A 13418-nucleotide genomic window follows, 5' to 3' on the forward strand; every position below is an offset into this window, starting at 1 on the left:
TACTGAGCCCACACTCTAGAGTCCGCGTGCTGCAACCACTGAAGCCCCTGCCTAGAGCCTGTGCTCTGCACAAGAGAAGCCCCCACAATGGAAGCTCAAGCACCACAATGAAGAATAGCCTCTGCCCACCACAACTAGAGGGGGGAAAAGCCCGCACAAAGCAACAGAGACCCACACAGCCAAAAATAAATGATAAATAAATAAATGATTTTTTAAAAAAAGAAATAGAGCATGAGGGACTTCCCTGGTCGTCCACTAGTTAAGACTCCACGCTTCCAAAGGAGGGGGCCCAGGTACCATCTCTGACCATGGAACTAGATCCCACACACTGTAACTAAGAGTCTGCATGACACAGGTAAAGATCCCACATGATGCAACAAAGATCTTGTGTGCCTCAACTAAGACCCAGTGCAGTCAAATAAATAAATAACATTTTTAAAAAAGAAATAGAGAATGAGTCACAGAAAGCAGAGGGATCTAGGTTTTCACTGCTCTTTGTGATAAGAAATACCTGACAACTGACTTCTGCCCATGATGCAGAAGAGCTCCTGCCCTAGCCTGAGACAGAAATCACTATGAGGAATCTCAAAGACACAAAGAATCCACTTCTAAGAGACCTGATCCTCAGTCTTCCGAGATGGGTTGGCTATTTCAGCCATTGGCTGAAATGCGCACTATGCCTTGTCCCATGTGCCCACCCACCAGTCTTTTCTTCCCACAGGAGAAAAGATGGGTCTAGAAGTAGCTCTGGGCTGCCTTTATTTAGATAAATGGAGGTGTCAACAAATGAAAAATACTGTTGTCAAGATATTTTTTTCTAGGTTCTTTTATTTTTCATTTTATTTTTTAAAAATTTACTGAAATACATTTGATTTACAATGGTGTGTTAATTTCAGATGTGTAGCAAAGTGATTGTTACATGTATACACACACACACACATATATATATATATTTGTGTACAGATGTGAGAACTGGACCATAAAGAAGGTAGAGCACCAAAGAACTGATGCTTTCAAACTGTGGTGCTGGAGAAGACTCTTGAGAGTCCCTTGGACTGCAAGGAGATCAACCTAGTCGGTCTTAAAGGAAATCAACCCTAAATACTCATTGGAAGGACAGATGCTGAAGCTTCAATACTGTGGCCACCTGATGCAAACAGCTGACTCACTGGAAAAGACCCTGATGATGAGAAAGATTGAAGGCAGAAGAAGAGGATGACAGAAGATGAGATGATTGGATGGCATCACCGATTCAATGAACATGAACTTGGGCAAAGTCTAGGAGATGGTGAGGGGCAGGGAAGCCTGGCATGTTGCAGTCCATGGGGTCACAAAGAGTTGGACCAACTTGGTGACTGAACAACAACAATTCTTTTTTTTACATTCTCTTCCATGATAGGTTATTACAAGATATTTAGTATCTTATCTTACTGTGCTATACAGTACAACCTTGTGGAACACCTATTTTAAATATAGTAGTGGGTTTTGTCAGGACATTTTAAGCCCTGAGTATAAGTGAGGGATCACTCTGTGCACACGGCCATCCTGCCAAGGCCAAGTTTGGCCAAACTCATTTTCTTTAGGTAATACAATCTGTCTGGTGGTTCAGCTGGTAAAGAATCTGCCTGCAATGCGGGAGACCTGGGTTCAATCCCTGGGTTGGGAAGATCCCCTGGAGAAGCGAACAGCTACCCACTCCAGTGTTCAGGCCTGGAGACTTCCATGGACTGTACAGTCCTTGGGGTCGCAAAGAGTCAGACATGACTGAGCGACTTTGACTTTTCCCTCAAACTCCCTGTGTCTGGTATTTTCCTTCCAAGGTCACATTGCCTTACTTCTTCTTTCCTTGGGAGTAGTTTGAGTCAGCATTTGGCAACTCCCATGAACAACCCCTTGATGGAAGAGATGCAATTCTTACCAGTCTCAACCCTGACATCCTGAGGCAGCCGCTCCCAACAGCCTGTGTGCAGAGAGAAAGCAAAATGTCAGTCTTCATGACCATGAGTTGGAGCCCTGGTGGGTAGGGGCCACAAGTGCTTGTCAGTGTAGCCCTGAGTGCCTGGCATGGGGCCAAGAAAGGACTCCTGAAAGAATGGATGGTCATAGTCTATGGCAAGTGCTAGAGGAGCCTCTCTCAGCTTCTTCAATCCTATCTCATCTTTGAAGTGAAGTGAGAGTCACTCAGTCATGTCAGACTCTTTGTGACCCCACGGACTGTACAGTCCATGGAATTCTCCAGGCTGGAATACTGCAGCGGGTAGCCTTTCCCTTCTCCAGGGGATTTTTCCAACCCAGGGATTGAACCTAGGTGTCCCATACTGCGGGCGGATTCTTTACCAGCTGAGCCACAAGGGAAGCCCTAATTCATCTTTACTGAATGTCTATTTAGCACTCCTCACTGGGCTCAACATAGGGAGTGGGGTGGTTCTGAACATCCTCAGAACAGCATCTCTGCCACCCAGAAACTCAAACTGTGTCTGGTCAGACATCTGTGAACATCCGTCATTACCATATGCCACACGGAGTGCTGAGGGAACCAGCCCCAGAACTTGAGATGCAACTTACTTGATCTAAACCTCATGCACCCACAAAACACTGATACCCCCATTTCATTCATGGGACTCATTAATCAGTAGCATAGCTGAAAATTCAGTCTGGACCTGCCTCCTTTCAAACCTGTCTCAGCACCTGGCTGCTTCCGGTACCCAGGGAGCATCAGGCAGGCCTGAGCAGCTGCCCCGCAGTCGGGGAGGGAAGGCGGAGCCCTGATCTCAGGAGGACCCCTGCCCACCACCAGCCCTGTCCTCTCATGCTGACACAGAGGCTGGCTTTTTTGTTCATCACATACTCCCTTCTTGTAATGCAGACCCGCCCTTGGGAGGAACTTAGGAAATATCTGTTCAGTGAAACAGAGAAGGAAGCCCTTGGAGAGGGTGTCCTTTGACGTTGGCTTTGTCAGATGAGCAAGAATTCACAGTGGAAAGAAAGGGGCATTCTCTAGAAATGCTGTAACTTCAGCAAAGGCAGAGGGAAAAGTACAGAGGATGCGAGGTCAGCATGTTTGGGTTAAGCAGACTGTGGGGAGGTGAGAGAAGTGTCCCGTTGTAGGCAGTGGGCAAATGTGACAGAGAGTCTTTGCCTCTTTGTTCTGCTGAACAAAGAATTTTCTCATTCCATTTTTTACTTAGTGCATGGGCATTAATATGTTTATGGCAATGTATACCTCCCAGCATTTGTTGAGCACCTAAAAAGTAAAAGGCAATAATCAGACTGAGATTCCTTGAAAGAGGCTAGAGCCCTTTCAAAGAGAGGCTGGTCCATCTTACCACCTCGCATACCCCAGTGAGGTGGCAGGTGGGGAAGAGGCAGGGGGCATTTTCTACCTCTGACTCCCTACGGTGGGCCCAGGCCCCTCACTTCTCCCCCCAGCTAGGAATTTGAGGCCTACCTGTGTTCTTCATCTCTGTCACCCTCTTCGCCCTCACCCATGCCACTGACCTCCATGGACATCACCCCTCTCCAGCCTCCAGGACCTGCCCCCAGGTGTCCCCACCAGTCCTGCCATCCCTGGGGGCTGAACCTGCCGTGTGTCCTGGACTCCCAGACTCCACTGCCTCCACTTCCCACAACTTCCCCTGGTCTTCCCATGACCCAGAACTTCTCCACTCCAAAAGCCATGTCCTCCGAGGAGTTCCCTGGCAGTCTACTGGTTAGGACTCCATGCTTCCACTGCAGAGGCCACATCCTCCAACTGCAACTCCCCCGCCCCACCCCAGAGCAGCACCAGGCTCTCTGCCCATGGCAACTGTTTCCTCATTTCATCACAACTCCTTGGCTGTTGCTTTTCTCCCCAGTGTATCAACTATCCTAGCTTCATTTCTATCTCAACCAGCCTGGAAACCGAACTTAACTCTTTTTTGGAACAGAGAAGTTTTGTAAGTACCCATAAATGGAATGCAAGTGGTACAAGGAGCTGCACACTCTGTGGTCCCCTCTGTCCACATCCACTCTTGTCCTGTGATTGTCGTTGTGTCCTTCTCTCACCTTGCAGAGTCTGAGCACTGAGCTGAGCATTCCAAGGATGGGTCACACCATCTTGACAATAGGGGCCAGGGAAATTTCATGACCTGTACCTCCCCAAAGACTTTAGAAATGCTTAGGGATCCTTGAGTGGACTCTAGTCAGCTCTCTCTGCAAAAAAAATCCCTCCAAATTCAAGGCTCCCTCTCACTAATCACTCTGCAGAACTCCTTGATCTGCATCACTGAAAAAAGAAAGAAGTCACCCTCGGCTTCCAGCTCTGTTCAATCCCTGCCTTTTCCCATACCTGTGAGCACCTAAGGGGTGCCCAGGGAAGGGGCCTCTGACAGCTCCACACTCACCCTTGCAGCCTGCCCTCTCTGGCCTCCTCCATCAGGGCTTTTGCTTTATCGATTATTGTGGTGATGAAAATATGCCCACATATTCTTTGACTCTGCTCCCTTCCAAAGATGAAGACTCATTCATTCTCCCTACCATGGGTGTGGACTTAGGGACTTCCTTCTAACAAATAGAATAAGATGGGAGTGATAGAGTATAGCTTCCAAGACTTGGGGCTTCCCCCTTGTTCTTTCTAAGATTGCTCAGCCTGGGGAAACTTGCTGCCATGTCATGAGAACACTCAAGCAGCCCCACAGAGGTCTCTAGTTAACAGCCAGTGATCTTGGAAGAATATCTTTCAGCCCTGATCAAGGCTTCAGATGACCAGAGCTCCAGGCAGTGTCCTGACTGCAACCTTGTTGAGTGTTGAATTGTGTCCACTCCCCCTCTCAAGTTCATAAGTTGAAGTCCTAAGCCCAGTACCTCACAATGGGACTGTATTTGAAGATAAGGCCTTTAAAGAGGTGGTGAAATTAAACTGAAGTTGTTAGGGTGGGGCGTAATCCGATGTGACTGATATCCTTGTAAGGAGAAAAAGAGATACCAGAGCTGTGTGTGCAAAGTGATGATCATCTGACGACAGAGTGGCAAGAGGGTAACTGCCTGCAGCCAAGGAGAGGGGCCTCGGGAAAAACCAACCCTCCCAGCGTCTTTGGTTGGGGCCTTCTAGTTCCAGAATTGTGAGGACAGAAATGTCTGTTGCTTGAGCTGCCTAGTCGGTGGCATTTTGTTATGGCAACCCCAGAAAACGAATACAAGTCTCATGAGGGAGCCTTCCCTGGAGGTCCAACAGCTAAGGCTCTGTGCTCTCAGTGCAGTGGGCCTGGTTTTATCCCTGTCAGGGAACTAGATCCCACATGTGGCAACTCAAAAAAAAAAAAAAAAATCTTACATGCTGCAAATAAGACCCAGTGCAGCCAACAACAGCAAAAACCAACCAACCAAACAAAAAAAACCTCATGAGGGTTCCTGGCTCAGAACCACCCATCTAAGCCACTCCTAGATTTCAGAAATTATGTGGGAAAATAAATATTTGTCACTTTAAGCTGCAAAATTTTGGAGTAATTTGTTATGCAGCAGTAGACAACTAATACAATCACCCCTCTCTCTCACATCTTCTTTCTACTCTGACTTTTCCTTCCCACATAAAGATGCAAGTTTTGTCTATCTTTTTTTTTAGGGACAAAGGTGGAGTTTGTTTTTATTATAAAAGAAACAAACTTGGGAATCTTAACCAAGGAAGGGAATATTTTGTACTCAGAGAATAGATACCAGAATACAAAATTACAAGTGTTTGGACTCCAGACCTCTTCCCATCTCCTCCAAGAGTAGAGATGGGAAGGAGACAGCTGAAGCAAACAAGCAATTCTGTAAAGCAAAACTTAGAACTCCTATAAATGTGATTAAAATCTAAACTTCTGTTTTGCTTTAAAATTTTTTAATGAATCAAAAATCCTGCTTTAGTGACATGATAATTCCACCAGAAAATAAATACAGTACCCCCTTGTCAGCAACATTTTCAAGTTGAAGTTTTGATTATCTTAAAATGAATTTTCTTGGCCTCCTGACCCCCTCCAGGTATTGCTTTCCTCTTGTTTCTAGTCCATAGCTGAATTGCCTGAAACAGTTGCCCTGCCTCCACTCTCTCACCCTTCACACCTTCCCAAGCCTTGGGTTGCATGTGCATACACACCAACATTGCACTGATCCCTCCAGGGACAACACTGCCCAAGTTAGTGCCAGGAATCTTTCAGCCAAGCCCTGTTGCCTGAGCTCGCCCCTGTGACTTCTGCAGGACTGCACTTCCCTGTCTTCCTTTTATTCTGGGGTTCCCTCAGTCTCCTCCCAGGGCTCTTTCCCCTCACTTTGATCTCTTGGTGTCTGAAGGAGATGCTGATGCTTTCAGTCTGCCTGATATGCTTTCCTCTATTTTCTTTTCAGGAAATTCTCCTACCTTTGCCCAAAGTGTTTCTGATAGGGACCATGAATCATGGTACCTCAGAGATGGGGTGTGATGCAAGTAAGGGCCAATCACAGGCTTTCCCTGGAATGATCTGAATTGGAACTGGGGATGGATTTTCCTCTCTAGTCACAAAGTTTTGAAATATGGTTCCAGAACTGCCAGGGGCTATGGTCCTAGTGTCCCAAAAATAGCTGGTAAGAGAGAATAAAGTTGGCAGGCCAAGAGGGAATGAAGCAAAGACAGAAATTTTGTGTTTGCATTTTTGCAGTTTGTTATTTGAGCAAAGCCATCTGGACTCTGTCATTGAAATCAAGGAATTCTATCAAACTGGTGGTCCTTATTCTGTTCTCTTTCAGTTTGCCCACTCCCCTTGTGCATGCCCACCCTTTCCCAGGGCCACTGACAGGATCAAAGCACTTGACTGAATTCAATGTCTCTAACCCTCATCTCTATCTGGAACTTTAGATCCACCAACACGCTAATCCCTGGACATCTCCAGCAGATAGGCCATGGGCACAACAAACTCAACATGAATACACATCTCCTCTGTCTTCTAATCTGCCCTTTCCCTTTCATTTCTCATCTCAGTGAATGAAATTATCAATTGTTGAAGAAAACATTTGAGTCATCCTATAATCCTCATGTCTGAATGATTGCTAAGATCCAAAGATTTCATCTTTTAAAAGTGTGAGGCTTCCAACTACATGTTGTCTACAAGAAACTCACTATAAAGACCGAGATAGACTGAAGATAAACAGACAGAGAAAAATATACCATGTTAAAACTAATCAAAAGAAAGTTGAAGTAGCTATACTTAATTAAGACAGTGTAGACTTCAGGGCAAGGGCAATTATGAGGAATATAAACAGGAATAACATAAAAATAAAGTGGCCAACTCCCAAAGAAGATATAACATTACTTAACATGTATGTGCCAAATAACAGGGCATCATAATACATGTGGCAAAAACTGGTAAACCTACAAGTAGAAAAAGGTAAATCCAATATTATAGTTGGAGACTTCAACATGGTTTTATCAGTAATTAATGTATTTGGCAGGCATAAAATCAGCAAGGACATAGTTGAAATGAATAAGATTGTTAGTCAACTGGATCTAATTGAGATTTATAGAATACTTCATCTAATGAAAACAGAATATACCTTCTTCTCAAGTTCACATGGAACATTCACCAAGATAGAACACCTTCTGGGTCATAAACACTCCTGACAAAATTTTAAAAATAAAACCCATATAATGTCTGCTCTTAGACCACAAAGAAATTAAACTATAAATCAAAATAGCTGGAAAATCCCCCAATATTTGGAGATTAAGAAACACAAACAAATCAAAATCTCAAGAAAAATTCTTAAAGTGTTTTCAATTAAATGAAAATGAAGACACAAAAGTTTATTAAAAGTTGTGGAATGCAGTGAGAACTTGCTTAGAAGGAAACTTATAATGCTGAAAGACTATATTAAAAAAGATGAGCGTCCAAATCAAGATGGCAGAGTAAACTCACCTCCCCCCACGAACACACCAAAAATACACCTTTGTGTGGAAAAATTCTCACAGAAAACTAACTGGAGACCAACAGGAAGACCCCTGTATGACCAAGACTCTAAGAAAGACACAGAGTCTGTGAACTTCCAGATGTTCAAGCTGGTTTTAGAAAAGGCAGAGGAACCAGGGATCAAATTGCCAACATCTGCTGGATCATTGAAAAAGCAAGAGAGTTCCAGAAAAATATCTACTTCTGCTTCATTAACTATGCCAAATCCTTTGACTGTGTGGACCACAAGAAACTGTGGAAAATTCTTCAAGAGATGGGCATACCAGACCACCTGACCTGCCTCTTGAGAAATCTGTAAGCAGGTCAGGAAGCAACAGTTAGAACTGGACAGGGAACAACAGACTGGTTCCAAATAGGAAAAGGAGTATGTCAAGGCTGTATATTGTCAGCCTGCTTATTTAACTTATATGCAGAGTACATCATGAGAAACACTGGGCTGGATGAAGCTGGATCCAAGATTTCTAGGAGAAATATCAATAACCTCAGATATGCAGATGACACCACCCTTACGGCAGAAAGTGAAGAAGAACTAAAGAGCCTCTTGATGAAAGTGAAAGAGGAGAGTGAAAAGTTGGCTTAAAGCTCAACATTCAGAAAACTAAGATCATGGCATCTGGTCCCATCACTTCATGGCAAATAGATGAGGAAACAGCATGACAGACTTTATTTTTCTGGGCTCCAAAATCACTGCAGATGGTGATTGCAGCCATGAAATCAAAAGATGCTTGCTCTTTGGAAGAAAAGTTATGACCAACCTAGACAGTATATTAAAAAGCAGAGACATTACTTTGCCAACAAAGATCTGTATAGTCAAAGCTATGGTTTTTCCAGTAGTCATGTATGTGAGAGTTGGAACATAAAGAAAGCTGAGCACCAAAGAAGCGATGCTTTTGAACCGTGGTGTTGGAGAAGACCCTTGAGAGTCCCTTGGACTGCAAGATCAAACCAGTCAATCCTAAAGGAAATCAGTCCTGAATATTCATTGGAAGAACTGATGCTGAATCTGAAATTCCAATACTTTGGCCACCTGATACGAAAAACTGACTTATTGGAAAAGACCCTGATGCTGGGAAAGATTGAGGGCAGGAGGAGAAGGGGATGACAGAGGATGAGATGATTGGATGTCATCACCAACTCAATGGACATGAGTTTGAGCAAGCTCTGGGAGATTGTGAAGAACAGGGAAGCCTGGGGTGCTACAGTCCATGGGGTTGCAAAGAATCAGACATTACTGAGGGATTGAACAACAACAACTATTATTGTATTGTCAGTTTCTCCTTTTATGTCTGTTAATACACAGAACTGGGTAGGAAGAATTGATGCTTTTGAACTGTGGTGTTGGAGAAGACTCTTGAGATTTCTTTGGACTGCAAGGAGATCCAACCAGTCCATCCTAAAGGAGTTCAGTCCTGGGTGTTCATTGGAAGGACTGATGTTGAAGCTGAAACTCCAATACTTTGGCCACTTGATGCAAAGAGCTGATTCATTTTAAAAGACCCTGATGTTGGAAAAGATGGAGGGCAGGAGGAGAAGGGGAAGTACTTCTGTGCATTCTTGCCACTGCTTCTTAATATCTTCTGCTTCTGTTAGGTCTATATCATTTCTGCCCTTTATTGTGTCCATCTTTGCATGAAATGTTCCCTTGGTATCTCTACTTTTCTTGAAGAGATCTCTAGACTTTCCCATTCTATTGTTTTCCTCTATTTCTTTGCATTATTGCTGAGGAAGGCTTTCTTATCTCTCCTTGCTATTCTTTGGAACCCTGCATTCAAATGGGTATATCTTTCCTTTTCTCCTCTGCCTTTTGCTTCTCTTCTATTCACAGCTATTTGTAAGGCCTCCTTAGACAATCATTTTACCTTTCAGCATTTCTTTCCCTTGGGAATGGGCTTGATCCCTGCCTCCTGTACACTGTCATGAACCTCTGTCCATAGTTCTTCAGGCACTCCGTCTATCACATTTAATCCCTTGAATCTATTTGTCATTTCACTGTATAATCGTAAGAGGTTTGATTTAGGTCGTATCTGAATGGTCTAGTGGTTTCCCCTACTTTCTTCAATTTAAGTCCGAATTTGGCAATAAGGAGTTCATAATCTGAGCCACAGTCAGCTCCCAGTCTTGTTTTTGCTGACTGTATAGAGCTTCTCCATCTTTGACTGCAAAGAATATAATCAATCTGATTTCGGTGTTGACCATCTGGTGATGTCCATGTGTAGAGTCTTCTCTTGTGTTGTTGGAAGAGGGTGCTTGCTATGACCAGTGTGTTTTCTTGGCAAAACTCTGTTACCCTTTGCCCTGCTTCATTCTGTACTCCAAGGCCAAATTTGCCTGTTACTCCAGGTATCTGACTCCCTACTTTTGCATTCCAGTCCCCTATAATGAAAAGGACAGCTTTTTTGGGTGTTAGTTCTAGAAGGTCTTGTACATTTTCATAGAATCATTCAACTTCAGCTTCTTCAGCATTACTGGTCAGGACATAGACTTGAATTACTGTGATACTGAATGGTTTGCCTTGGAAACAAACAGAGATCATTCTGTCATTTTTGAGATTGCATCCAAGTACTGCATTTCAGACTCTTTTGTTGACTATGATGGCTACTCCATTTCTTCTAAGGGAGCCTTGCCCACAGTAGTAGATATAGTGGTCATCTGAGTTAAATTCACCCATTCCACACCATTTTAGTTCAATGATTCCTAAAATATCGATGTTCACTCTTGCCATCTCCTGTTTGACCACTTCCAATTTGCCTTGATTCATGGACCTAACATTCCAGGTTCTTATGCAATATTGCTCTTTACAGCGTTGGACTTTACTTCCATCACTAGTCACATCCACAACTGGATGTTGTTTTTGCTTTGGCTCTGTCTCTTCATTCTTTCTGGAGTTATTTCTCCACTCATCTCCAATAGTATATTGGGCACCTATTGACCTGGGGAATTCATCTTTCAGCGTCCTATCTTTTTGCCTTTTCTAGTCAAGGCTATGGTTTTTCCAGTGGTCATGTATGGATTTGAGAGTTGAACTATAAAGAAGGCTGAGTGCTGAAGAATTGATGCTGTTGAACTGTGGTTTTGGAGAAGATTCTTGAGAGTCCTTTGGAATGCAAGGAGATCCAACCAGTCCATCCTAAAGCAGATCAGTCCTGGGTGTTCATTGGAGGGACTGATGTTGAAGCTGAAACTCCAATACTTTGGCCACCTGATGAGAAGAGCTGACTCATTTGAAAAACCCTGATGCCGGGAAAGATTGAGGGCAGGAGGAGAAGGGGATGACAGAGGATGAGATGGTTGGGTGGCATCACTGACTCAATGGACATGGGTTTGGGTGGACTCCGGGAGGTGGTGATGGACAGGGAGGCCTGGCGTGCTGCGATTCATGGGGTTGCAAAGAGTCGGACACAACTGAGTGACTGAACTGAACTGATCTGTTCATGGGGTTCTCAAGGCAAGAATACTAAAGTGGTTTGCCATTCCCTTCTCCAGTGGACCACATTTTGTCAGAACTCTCCACCATGACCCATGCATCTTGGGTGGCCCTACATGGCATGGCTCATAGTTTCACTGAGTTAGACAAGGTTGTGGTCCATGTGATCAGATTGGTTAGTTTCCTGTGATTGTGGTTTTCAGTCTATCTGCCCTCTGATGAAGAAGGGTAAGAGGCTTATGGAAGCTTCCTGATGGGAGAGACTGACTGAGTCAAGTACCGTGTCTCTGTACTTGATTCAAAATGAGTTAGGAATACATATACATGCACACATGTACTCACACACAGGCACACACATCTCACATGCAGCAGCTCCTTCTGTATCATCACTTACTTGTGCTTTTTGTGTCATTGTATGTGTTTCTCCCACATTTGTGAGATATTTAGGAGCAAAACCTTGCCTCACTCTTTCCATAAAGAATTCACAAAATGTTTGCTGAATGATGGATGGATGGATGGATGGGTAGATGTATGGATAAATGTGTGGATGAGTGGATGGATGGATGAAGAGATGGATGGAAGGAAGGATGGATGGGTGAATGGATGTATGGATAGATGTGAGTGGGTGGGTGGATGGATGGATGGGTGGGTGGATGAATAGCTACCAGGAGGATGGAAGCAGCCTGGCACCCATCCCAGGAAGGCAGGTAAGGGGTTTCCTATGAGGTGAAGCCCAGGAGTATTTGCAAGTCCCTGCCCTTTGGAAGTGAGATGTTTCTTCTCAGCTCAGGCCCCGTTGTCCAGCTCTGAGGCTGGTCAATATGAGACTGTGGGGATCAGTGTCCTGCACTGGACCCAGAGTCTGCCTAATCTTAAAAATCAGAATGGGGATGACTATAACTTGAGGGTAGAGGGATAAGCTGCTGGTTCCCAAAGACCTCCTCAGAGCTTTTGGAAGTCTAAAGCCACACCACCAACATGCATTTCTGGGGCATCATTGAACTGGAGTGTATTTAGTGGGAGTGGTAAGAAATGCTAAAAGGTGAGTGGGAAGGTAGACCTGGGGAGAGAATCAAAGTGCTGCAGGGACCAAAAAGGACCAGAGTAGGCAAGAGACTGTGTGCTAGGTGGTGTGGCGAGCATATTTCAGGAGATTGGGGTCTAAAAGGCAAAACCCAAATGGAGACGCTGGTCTATGAGCTGCCAGTCCAGAAGGAGCCCTCTCCTGAAGGACTAAAAAGCATTGCCCAAGGCAGGGATGCACGCATTTTGGGGCAGAAAGGATTGTTTAACAGAATGAGAACCTTGGAAGGTATGCTATGCCACCAGCTAACTGCCTATTCTCCACTCCTCTCCCCCCGCAACCCCAAGCCTAAGGTCCCTAGCATGGAATCCATTACTCCAAGGAAAACAAAGCCTGCATGGGCTGGTGAAAGCAGAAAGGGCCACTGCTATGTGGAAGTCAGAACCATCCAGCAGGTGATAAGGAATCTGGGCTGGACCACCCAGTCCAGACAGTCAAGAAAGTCAAATATTAGCAGTTTCATATGGTTCCATCTACATACATATTGATATATGACTGTGTAATAAAAACAAGCTATATTTTATACAATTATGCCATTTTTGCCATGGACTTCCCAGATGGCTCAGTAGTAGAGTCCACCTGGCAATGCAGGAGACCCAGGCAGCTCGGGTTTGATCCCTGGGTTGGGAAGATCCCCTGGAGGAGGAAATGGCAACCCACTCCAATATTCTTGCCTGGAAAATCCCATGGATAGAGGAGCCTGGTGGGTTACAGTCCATAGGGTCACAAAGAGTCGGACATGACTGAGCATGAGCACAAGACTGCCATTTTTGTTTTAAAATATAAGATATATTTTGGGAAGATACATCCTTTTTAGAGGTAATTACGTTAAGCCATTGACAGTGGTTTTCCTGGAAGGGGAATTGGGATAGGGAGCAGAGAGAGATGGGCTTTTCCATATCCAGAGATCACTTTTGTTATTTATTTTACTGTTCACAGGATTGTCCATGGGCCTGAA

At 44.4% G+C, this 13418-nt stretch overlaps 1 protein-coding gene across 2 annotated transcripts in view; it reads right to left on the minus strand.

The window, feature by feature from the left end:
- Positions 1-13418, minus strand: part of MYO7B (myosin VIIB) — a 92549-nt gene that overhangs the window by 74834 nt on the left and 4297 nt on the right. For both annotated transcript variants that reach the window (XM_061135216.1, XM_061135215.1), the window contains exon 2: positions 1919-1960. In XM_061135216.1, the coding sequence (XP_060991199.1) occupies positions 1919-1936 (18 nt within the window). In that variant the 5' untranslated portion in view covers positions 1937-1960. The remainder of the gene's footprint in view (positions 1-1918; positions 1961-13418) is intronic.

This window comes from Dama dama, chromosome 33, assembly GCF_033118175.1.
Source record: "Dama dama isolate Ldn47 chromosome 33, ASM3311817v1, whole genome shotgun sequence".
Classification (NCBI taxonomy): Eukaryota; Metazoa; Chordata; class Mammalia; order Artiodactyla; family Cervidae; genus Dama; species Dama dama.